The sequence below is a fragment of the Trichoplusia ni genome, chromosome 1 (assembly GCF_003590095.1).
Source record: "Trichoplusia ni isolate ovarian cell line Hi5 chromosome 1, tn1, whole genome shotgun sequence".
NCBI classification, from domain to species: Eukaryota; Metazoa; Arthropoda; class Insecta; order Lepidoptera; family Noctuidae; genus Trichoplusia; species Trichoplusia ni.
Window position 1 is genome coordinate 21888167 of NC_039478.1, and position 11624 is coordinate 21899790.

The 11624-nt window shown below is 33.8% G+C and overlaps 2 protein-coding genes across 5 annotated transcripts; one reads left to right on the plus strand and one right to left on the minus strand.

Moving 5' to 3' along the window:
* Positions 1-395: 395 nt before the first annotated feature.
* On the minus strand, positions 396-8899 carry LOC113499323 (protein phosphatase 1 regulatory subunit 7). Of its 4 annotated transcripts, XM_026879753.1 has the most exons (8): positions 8718-8899; positions 8421-8652; positions 5204-5332; positions 4545-4707; positions 3768-4076; positions 3214-3379; positions 2889-2926; positions 396-546 (listed from the first exon to the last, which is right to left on the minus strand). In XM_026879753.1, exons 1-8 carry the CDS (start codon positions 8722-8724, stop codon positions 442-444), a joined length of 1149 nt encoding a protein of 382 aa, XP_026735554.1. In that variant the 5' UTR covers positions 8725-8899; the 3' UTR covers positions 396-441. The 4 variants fall into 4 exon arrangements, with proteins under 4 accessions (XP_026735554.1, XP_026735562.1, XP_026735571.1 ...); XM_026879761.1 differs by lacking the exon at positions 2889-2926 and having other exon boundaries at positions 396-542; XM_026879770.1 differs by lacking the exon at positions 2889-2926.
* Positions 8900-9237: 338 nt separating this feature from the next.
* On the plus strand, positions 9238-11605 carry LOC113499304 (protein MCM10 homolog). Its single transcript, XM_026879729.1, has one exon. It carries the CDS (start codon positions 9397-9399, stop codon positions 11524-11526), a length of 2130 nt encoding a protein of 709 aa, XP_026735530.1. The 5' UTR covers positions 9238-9396; the 3' UTR covers positions 11527-11605.
* The last annotated feature ends 19 nt before the right edge of the window (positions 11606-11624 follow it).

Below are 11624 nucleotides of genomic sequence, written 5' to 3' on the forward strand. Positions count from 1 at the left end.
CAAGATACCAACGTGTAGTAAATCTTATCTTTAATGCTATTTAGCTATTTTATAAATTTGCTAATCGCAGCACATGCAAAGGCCTGTTGATCTAGGAGTTCGTAGATAATATACTATAGGGGTTGCTGACTGCTATGCCAGAGGTCTTGGGTTCGATTCCCACCACCAAACACACCACAAATGTTAGCATGATGAATACAGTCATTTGTTCTTTGATTTTACTATGATATAATATAAATGAATTAGAAATATATAAGTATCGGTTTCGTTTATCAGTTGAATAGTTCTTATAATACAAGATTTTTTTCGCTTATCTATCGAATTAGAAAAACCCTGAATCAATAAGGCCACAGAGTATAATTACATAATTTTATCCATAAAAAGAAAATCAATTAAAATTCTTAATTATTTTATTACATGGTACAAATGGTGTATAATTATTTACATGTCAAAGTTGACCTTAGAGAGTATTGCTGGGTTCCTGAGTATTCCGCGAATGCTCCCCCCCTTGCTCTGAAGGGGATTGTTCGGAGAGTCCGCGACTGCCTGGAAATATTGTGTCTGCAGGACATGGCTGATACGATTTCATACTCAACTACTACTATTTAGAGTTCAATTTTACTTAACAGGTACTGTACTACTACTAGGGTGTTTTAATGTTGAGTTTATTTTTTGTGGTGTCTGTTTTGTAACTACGAAATTCATTTACCATTTTGCAATTTTATATTATCCTATGGTATCAGATTGTACCGAAAACGAGCAACAGTAATTAAATGACTTTGAAGTATATATTTAAGTCGATTTTTCAAACGCACAATTTAGGAATAATGAAAAGGTTATTTTACAATTTCTTATATGCAGTTTTTTTTGTTGTGGGGATTTCATATTAAAATCATATAATTTTCGGAACTGGTTTATTTATTAACATTTAACAACACGTATGAAGACACATTGAAAAATACTTGTCGACGACGAATAAAATATATAGGTCTACGAAATAAAACTAAATGATATTAATGAAAGATTGTTTTGACTGTACAATGTGAAGCTTTACTTTACTTAAATGGAGAATACATAAATATGTTATATCTAACTACATTCAGTATAAAATCTATAGTCAAATCCTTGATATTGTTACATTAGTTGATATTAATATGTAATATTAGATTTTATTTATCATTATAAGTTTATAACTGTATCGTAACGTAAAAGCATACATGGATGGAGATATTTAAACTTATTTTATTTCACCCCAACCTTGGTATGGGAAAAATGTTAATCAAAATACATAAAAAATGATTTCACAATATATACTATGTATACATACATAGTAATATTACCGGTCGCCTTTTTTAATTAGAGTAAATCCCTATCTAACTTCTAACGTCTCCAAGGACACGTGTACAAAGTTTCATGATGATCGGTTTAGTAGTTTTCGCGTGAAAACACACTAACATTCACATTTATAATATTAGGAGGGATTTGTATAATATTATATAGGTATGAGTGATAAATCCTTCTCTGGAGGTCTTTGCCCAACAGTGGGCCCTCTACGGGCTTGTACTGTATTTATTCAAAAGTGTATTGACTTTGGACATTGTAGGCACTTAGTTAACTACTCTTATATTATTTAGGGCTGATTTTTCAATCATCAGTTAACTTCTATCTGAGGAATAAATATGGACTTTTGACATATTTTCTATACAAAAGCTGTCAAAACGTCAAATATATTCGTTAGATAAAAGTTATGTGGCAATTGAAAAATCCGCCCTTAAACAAATAGCACGACAGCAAGCTGTATAACATATAATAATACTACTGCGAAAACATATTTATTTTTACTTTTACAAACATATTGATACAATTATGGACTAAATGCACTTTAGTGTTTTATACCAGGTGACTATGATTATAGGGTAATTAATTATATAGATGTTTAAAACAGATATTAAATATAATAAGTCAACTTCTAAATGCATTTATGGCGTAAATTTGAAACATTAAAATACACAAATAAATAATCAGTGCACATAAACTTTTTATTATATAATAAATGTGTTTTATAATCGGCTAGATCACACAGACGTGGTACAACTATGACAGAAGCGCGATTTTTTGCTTTATTTCAAATGCATAAGGTCCATATTCCAATTAGTCAGACAACTTAGGTGCCATCAATACTTTCTGCAGTTTATATTTAAAAATTATTTAGACATTTCTAAGAATTGGACCATTGTATTGTCTGGGTGTTAAATAAAGGCCATAGGACGCAACATTGGATAACGATTATTTTTTTATTATAAAATATTTTAAAAATGCTTAAAATCTTGCTGTCATTTTATAGTATGTCAAATTATATTTATACGACTACGACAAACTATATCCAACTAATAATATATGTACTGTACATACAGACTGGACTACTGACAACTTGGGGTGATTTAAAATGATGTCATAAAATGTGACAGGATAAGAGCTAGCAACGTTTTTGGAGTTTTCATTGGAACATAGCAAATGTTCTCGAATATTCGTTTATTGTTTACCCGACTGCGTCAGAATGAGAATAAATGTAAAGTGATTTTTTGCGAAGTAAATTTAGCTCCGAAATCTACGACCAAATCCAAGAATGCTTGTTCTGAGTGTCTTTTTTTTAATGTTTCTGAAACCCACCGCGACACAAGGATTAAAATCCTTAGGGCGGGTCTCGATAGGTAATTAAAAAAAAATAGAAGTCCACTAAAAATATGTGCTAGCAATATTCATCGAATACATATTACTGTTAATTATACATAATAAGTATTTTTTTAGACATTAGAGATATTTCCTCAAATAAAGAACTCAAAAGATGTTGCTAGCTCTTGGACTATAAGAATGGATTCCATTATTACCTTGATATGTTCGTTGCTTCTTTGTATGAGAAGAGACCCTGCAGTGGGATAGTTATGGGCTGGTATTATTTTTAATATTATTTAAACGTAAAAATGTAATAAGTTAAAACCCGAGTAAAACAAAAAAATAGGGACAAGAAAATTTTGTCATCATATGTTTTATGAATATTTAAATTTAAAGATGATAATTTGATTATCCTTAGTGTTTAACAACGAGCCAAAAATTGGGAAAGTAATTGTTTAAAAGTAGAGGAAACTTGAATGACATCATTCCACATCACGACAAGTACGAACTACAAAATAGTAAAACAAAATTCTTATCTACACAAAGTGGCATCGATTTGCTGCAGCGACGGGAGGGTTAGCTTGAGTTTCCGTCTGTAGGCGGGGTCCGACGCGAGGGGGTTACGCTCCAGGTATATCGTGGCTATCTTCTTGTTCTGCTGAAGATATTCTACCGATGACCATTCGGTTATCTGGTTGTCGTTTAGCTGAAAATTAAAAAATTATATAATTTAGTTTTTACCAAGGATGGAATAACTTCCATCCTTGGTAAAAACTAACTTCTCTAACGAGAAGGACATCTTCTAGATACAATATAGCCGAAATCGAAAATAAAATATTCGCTTTTAAAAATTACTACGGGGAAAAAGTCATTTTTTAATATCAGATAAAATAAATACTTTTTATAAATACCAAAACTATTTTTCTCGTCTAAATAAACTAAAACAATTTAACGCATGACATCTACGCGTCATTGTCTCAATAAAGTACGATTTGAAACCAAAAAGAAACAATGGTTTTACTATAGGTTTTACAAGCTGCTGTACAGGATGTTTAACAAATAAACATTCTGATTCTGAGGCTTAGCACACTCACCCATAGCTCCTCCAATTCAACAAGATGTCTGACATTGTCTATAACTGTGATCCTGTTGACCGCCAAGTCCAGAGTCTGGAGTTTGGTCTGGTTACCCAAGTTCTCTATAACAGTAATCCCGTTTTCAGATATATACAGCTGTTCCAACTTCGTTAATGGCTCCAGGTTTTCAATTTTTGTGATACGATTGCTTTGTAGCACCAGGATTTCGAGTTCAGTTAGATCTTCGAGGTTCTGTATCTTAGATATTTTGTTTTTGCCTAGGTATAGTTGTGTTAGGGTCTTCATGCCTTCTAGGTTTTTTATTTCCTGGAAAATGAAGTTTAACTTAAAAAATTGTACCGTCGTACCTAGGTATTTAAAATGTTAGCTCATTTTAACGTTTAGTGTTGCGCTGATCAAAATCGAAACTCATTTATTCAAATTAGGTTACTAAATAGCACGTTTTGAAGCTTAAATTACATTGGACAGCACGCAATTTCGCCCACCCTTCACCGCTTCCTAAGTGCTTTTGCTGTGAGAGATAGAACGGCGCAACAAACTCCCCAGCACGCTTTCTGATAGAATGATTAATAAGACAAACAAATAAAAAGACAAAAGGTCTTCTAAGGCAAAAACCAGACAAAACAAAACGAGATAAGGTGATTTTAGTTACACTTAATTATACCTGACGGTCAAAACAGACTACTAATTACGATCTTTTTGTAAAAATCGTTATACAAGATTCCGTCAAATCAACTATCCGTCAAGTCAGATTCACTGTCTGAAAAGACTTACTCTAATTCGGTTGTCTCCCAGTTCAAGCAGCTCCAGCTTGGGCAAATGTTTCACATTTTGGATCTCTGTAATCTTGTTCGAGCTCAAGAACAGCTTTTTCAAGTTGAGGAGATTCTCTAAGCCTTTGATTTCTTTGATTCTGTTGAATGATAGGTCTAGTATCCTGGAAAAATAATATTATATTACATGCATTAGTCTGGGCTCAGACACGTATACTGGGACAGGTTTTTGAATACCAATTAACTCAGACGTGCTTCTCGACTGCACAGATAGCCGAGAGGTTAAGATCACAACGGCTAACCCATTAAACGAGACGTGTGGCGCATAAGACAAGCATTTGTGTGATCCTCGAATGCTTATCCTGAGTATGGGTGTCTTTGTCCATGTGGATTGAATATTTGTAAAACACCCGCGAGAGAAAGATTAAATTCCTTAATGTGAGAGTCGTTTTATTTTTTTAGTTTCAGATAGCCGTAAAGCAGCTATGGGTGAATTCTCATTTATTCAACACTTAACGAGAATTTCAGCGAAACTTGAACATATGAAATGATGAGAAGCTCCGTATTAAAATCCAAAAATCCTCTATGATTATTTCTAATCAAAATAACAATGATAGGTGCTATGGAAAGTTAAGAAAGAATATTGCTATATAAACGTACTCTAGATTTACAAGGTTATCCAAGTTCTCGATGACGACGATCTGATTGTCGTACAGTTCGAGTTCGACGAGCGTGGACAGCGTGTTTAGACCCTCGATCTTCTTGATCAGGTTCCATCGCAGGTACAATCTGGAAGAAGAACACTCTTAATTAATCCTATACTTAATATTGAAAACAGATCAGAGTGGCTCGACTGGCCTGTTTGTGTAGTGGTTAGTGGCCTTGACCGCTATACCGGCGGTTTGATTCCCGCCCAGGACAAATTGTTTGTATGATGAGCACGATCATTTGTATAAATGTAGCCTACATTACTGCAAAGTTTCCTAAATATCCATCCTGTTGTTTTAACGTAAACAATAAACATTCGAACATCCACAAACATTGCTGTTTATAATATTAACCTAGAAATATTTTTACCAATAGAAAGCTGTGTTATTTCAAGTCTCATAACCTATTTATTAACCACGGTAGGCAGGTTATAGCTAGTAAATGAAGGTAGAATGAATCATTATATTAATTACTACCTTATTCAATAATTTTATGTTTATCCTTCATCTTCCCACCCACTGCAGTTTATGATTTTCCTATTTCAACAGGTCTTATTTAAATTGATATTCCCGTGGTTACAATAATGTAGAGGATCATGGTCATAGATATACGACAATTCATTTAAACTCGATAAACTGTGTAACAATTGCCTAAACCATTATCAACCTTATTGCTTTGGCTATAGAAACGCTATTACTTCAGCTACAAAAGTGTGCTCATCTAAATCATATTCCTGGCAATTGGCCAATGCATGGAAACTGTTTATGAAGATAAAACAGAATTTATTGAGACAACTAACAATTAATTGACGTTAATCTTTATAGACGTTTTATATTGGTCTTAATTGATCTGAACAACTTTATCTAGACATTCAGACTATTTCACATAGCTTGTAATAAGTGATGACCATGACTTTAGAAGACTTGCCAACTATTTCATAAGTAAGTTTTAAATATGGAAAGCGGATTATAGTTAGGGGTAAAAGGATTAGAAGCTTATGACGTCCAGAACATAGATCTTCGTTGCAGTTTATACAATAATAGCTCAATTCGAAAATGATCCCGCGAGAACAAAAAATCGGTATAAAATCCTAAGTGTTGATACTGGTTATAAACTGTGTGCCAAGTTTCGTCTAATTACGTCCTGTAGTTTTTGCGTAAAAGAGGAAAAAATCCATACATAAAAATTTTCGCGTTTATAATCATTAGTAGTATGTAGTATGATTAATTTATAAAAATATCCATTTGGGTTATAAAAACTTATTTTTACCACACAAATGTTACCCTATAATTTTATAATTATATTACTATGTGTAAAACAAATTAAGCATACAACAAAACTATCAAATAAACACATGTGTAAGCTTTAGTAATAACAGTAATTGTTGAATTCACATGAAGAGCAAATTTCATTGAATGTATTTATGAAGAGCACAATAACCTTTTTCATTGATTATCTGGTGCCATTGATGTGTGATGTCATTCAGTCTATTGTCTGCGGTCACAGGCCACTCTGGTCACGTGACATAATGTATTAAGTACTTGGTATATGGACGTAGCTTTATGATACAAAATAATAGCATATACTGTTAATGAACTATTAAGTAATTTCCGAGTTTTTTCACATATGTTTGTATTTAAAAAACGAAATAAATCTCAAAGTGTTCAGTTTTACACATTCCCTAATATATACACAACATTATACAGCTTTCAATCCCATTGTTGTTCAATTTAGCAAATTAAAATTTAAAACTATTAATATAAGTAGGCTCATACTAAGTAGTCTAACCTCTCATTTAATTTAAAAGCTTATATATTTCACTAGCTGCTGCCCGCGACTTCGTCCACGTGGTTAGAATGTTCCCCGTCTTTTCCACATTTTCCATTATATCTTTATTAGTTGCAGCGTGATGTTATATAGCCTATAGCCTTCCTTGATAAATGGTCTATTCAACACAAAAAGAATTTTTCAAATCGAACCAGTAGTTCCTGAGATTAGCGAGGTTCAAACAAACAACAAAAAAACAAACTCTTCAGCTTTATATATTAGTATATAGAGTATAGAAGAGTTTTCCTGCAGCTTGCTAGCATAGAAGACATTAATATTTCACCTACATTTACCAAACCCACACTTCCCTTATCAGCACTATATTCTCACCAAGACTACACTCCCATACAGTATCAAATGCTAAGTAATGAGGGTGATATACAACTTTACATGACATAACCATTGAATGTCAATCCATAAAAAAACCCAATACCAAACCCAATTCAACCTTGAAACTCCATTGTTTACACTAGAATCACACACACATGCCACACACCCCAACATAGTGTATGTGTGTGACTGTGTCTCATGTTAAATATGCATTATCTAAATAGCTACACAAACATGAAAAACACCTATTTACTTTATTGCCTACCCTCATGAACGGCAATGAAAAGTGCTAATCAATAATGTATAAACATCTACATGTGTAGAATAGTAATGCTTGACTATTTCAATGTCATTGTAAATGTTATATTATTATGGATGTTGGTGCTGTATAGTTAATCCATGTTTTTATAGGTAATTTAATTTACTGCACTTCATTTTGAATGTATTTATAGACAAGACAGAACATAAAAAAAATTAACAGAATATAACTAAATTATATTTAGTTATATTCTGTTAATTTTTTTTATGTTGAGACTATAAGCTTAAAACTCACAACACAATTAGGAAAGACCTTAGAATTATGTAGTCACACTAGGATCATAGCAAGAAGCAAAATAAATATACAAATTTTAACATTTTTTATATAAATTAAAATTTTGTTGTTAGAAAATAATCTTCAGAATTGTATACAATATTCATGGTTAATTTATGTAACAAAATTACAAAATAAAGCACGAAAAATATATTATCTTTAAATATTTGTCAGTAACACAAAGACGAAATTTGAATGATAATAAATGACCTGCATATGCACTTATAACTCTGAGACAGATAACACAACAGTACTTGTTATCTCATTTCATCTCATACTCTAAAGATCTGATAAGAGTTTGCCTATTAAAATCTTATTAGTGAATACTAAACCATCACTCATATGATTCATACAGTGCTTAAGAAGTAGTCCATGTAACTGGAAAATAATTAATGATTAACACGTGAAAGTATGACTCACCTCTCTAGGTGTTTTAGAGGCTCAAGTTTCTCGATCTTCCCGATCCGGCCGTGGTTCAAATCGAGCTCTTTGGTATGCTCGTTAACTATAATGATTTCCTGTGTATCTTCTTCAGGTGGCGCAGTTTTCGTAGACCCTGCCTGATGGCTCGCACACCCATCAACCTCCTTCAGGCCATCACCCTCCTTCGGAGTATCGCTCTCCCCGATGCCAGACGCGGTACCTTGTTGATCTACACGAAAAATAAATGAATATCGCACAATATGATCACAAGTAACACACCGGTTTCGTACATACCTGCCATTGTATTTTACTGTGTATTGTTATTGTGTTTTGTATTTTCTCTTTAAACACGTTAGAACTTCAGGTAAACAGAATAAATAAATTAAAATACTTTACGGTTTATAAACAAACCGAGTGCGACTCGAGAGAAATTCTCGAAACAATCGGATTTTTTTTAAGAATCTGTCATTTGTCAAATTATTTGTCAACTATGTCAACTTCATTAAGAGACAGATGTGTACAAAGATTGTAAATTCGACTAAAAACAGCCGATTAAAAAATGTAAAGATAAAAAGCTATCATGAATTTCTTACATAATTTCTCTGATCATGTTTCCAAAAGTGAAACCAACAAGTACTGTATAAGGACGGGGTAATTTTTAAATTGTATTATTCTGTCTTGTATTTTATTCTTCTGATTCTTCAAATCAATTTATTAGTTAAGTTTTTGTTTGTAACTCTCAAATCGTTAATTTGAACTTAATTCTAATATTATTTGACAATAGTCGATTATAAATAATGCTCCACAGTTGCAGGTGACACGAAAGAAGCACGAAAGCCATGACAGATGACCTATTTACAACTGTCAGCTGGTTATGATTGTTGTTGAGTTGTTCAGTTTCCCGCCAGTTTTACGTATAACTCAATAAAGTTTTACATTGGCTTACATACCAGTTTAACTATATGTAAATATAATGGACGAGGTTGACGAACTAGCTCAATTAGAAGAATTACTGTGTGCAGACTTAGAACCTGAAGTAAACGACAAAAATAAACCTGCCATCAAAGAGGTTGATATCTTTCAAGCAAGTGGCAGTAAAGTGGAAGTTGAGGTGAAAGCAGCTGATGATAAGCTTACCAAGAATTCTGCTATCCATGATGGTGACACGGATTCGTCAGACGACGAGGAAAAGCGGAACTATACAGAACGCAAGTACAGTGATTATGGCTCAGTTGTTAAGAAGATTCTTGACAATAAAGAACATGAACAACGAGATAAAAGACTTGATTTCGAAACTAGATTACGCCAGACCAATATGGACACTAAAATCGCTCAAAATACGTTCAAAACACGGCAACCAGTCGAGTTACCAAGTAAGAACACGTTTTGCGCGCCAGAAACTAAGAAAAAAGAATCCAATGATATTTACACCGATCCTATCTTCGGTATAAGAATCACGAAGCCTTTGATTTCAAGTGCGGCTCTCTTAGACCGTATGCAAGGCAGGGAGGCTATCAACATGCTAAGAGTAAAGAGACATGTTGAAAATGAAGATCTGTCTAAGGACTGGGTGATTGCCGGAGTTATTGTAAGGAAAAGTGCAGCCAAAAAGTCCCAAAAGGGAAATCAGTTTTTAATATGGACTCTAAGTGACTTGAAGGATGATTTAAAAACAATTTCCATGTTTCTGTTCCGGAAAGCTTATAATGATCTATGGAAGACACCAGAGGGAACAGTTGTGGCAGTTTTGAATCCTAATGTCTTAGACAGGTCACAAAACAGTAGTGAGCAAGCAAGTCTTAGTGTTGAGAATCCAGACAGAGTCATGATATTAGGACAATCAAAAGATCTTGGAATTTGCAAAAGTAGGAAGAAGAATGGGGAACCATGTACAGCATTTGTTAACTTGTCTCAATGTGACCACTGCATTTACCATATAAAGCAAGAATATCAGAAGTTTGCCAGAAGACAAGAATTACAATCATCCACTATGGGCAAAGGACTTGTTAACTTACAGAATAAAGTTTTAGGAAAAAATACAGTCATCTATGGAGGCAAATCATATACAGCATTGCCAACTGGTAACACTAAGAAATTTAAGGAACAAGACAATAACAGATTAATGTCATTAAGTGATTACCACAAGTCGGAAGGAGATAAGCTGATGATGAACAGAGCCCCATATGGGTCAGGTCCCATGAAGAGCTCCATATTACACAGTCCATCGACACAACGAGCAAGTGACAAGGAACTACTAAATAAATTAACTGCCAGTCCACAAGCAAGTAAGCCGCAGAACCTGACTTTAGCTGAAAGAGTGGGTAGTTCTCCAAAACTAAGCAGAAATGGAACTTTTGGGCTAAAAGGCAGTGGTACAATAGACCTTAATCTCTCATATGGCCAAAAAGCAGCAGAAAGAGCGAAGGCAAATGCATTCAGACTTATCCAACAGAATGGTGGCCTTACTAAAGCAGATCCCAACAATATCAAAGGTACACAAGCTGGCAAGAAAAGAGCAATAGACAAGTTGAATGACTCCAGCAGTGATGAGAATGAATGTAAAAAGTCAAAAACTGACAATGAAACTATATCACCAATGATGAAACCAAAAGGAGTTATGTCCGAGAGGTTCAAGAAAATTCTAGAAGCCACATCAGCTCACCAGAACTTGATAGAGCAGCATGAGGATGATGAGCAAGAGAAGTACTTCAGCAAACTCGAGAAGAAGGAACAAATGGAGGAGAAAATGTTGAACACTTTCAAATTAGCGTGTAAAGCTGTGAGGTGTGTCAAATGCAAGTACACTGCATTCTCAGCAGCTCAACTGTGTAAAGACGAAAGGCACCCTCTGAAAGTCTTGGACACCTTCAAAAGGTTCTTTAAATGTGCTGATTGTAACAATAGGACTGTTGCTTTAGAGATTATCCCCCTTCATTCCTGCAGCAACTGCAGTGGCTCCCGTTGGGTGAAAGCACCAATGCTTAGGGAGAAGAAAATGACTTCTCTCTCAGCTGGTTTATCTATTAGAGGTGAAGAGGAAACCTATATAGGTGGGAATGTATCTGCTGGCAAGAATATTGACTTACTAGTGCCTGATAGTTAAGGTTTTATATATCTATTGTTTTAAATTTTGACTGATTTGTATTCTATAATTTTCATTTTATACGCTTATTTTATTTATATAGTTGTAATAAAGGTTTT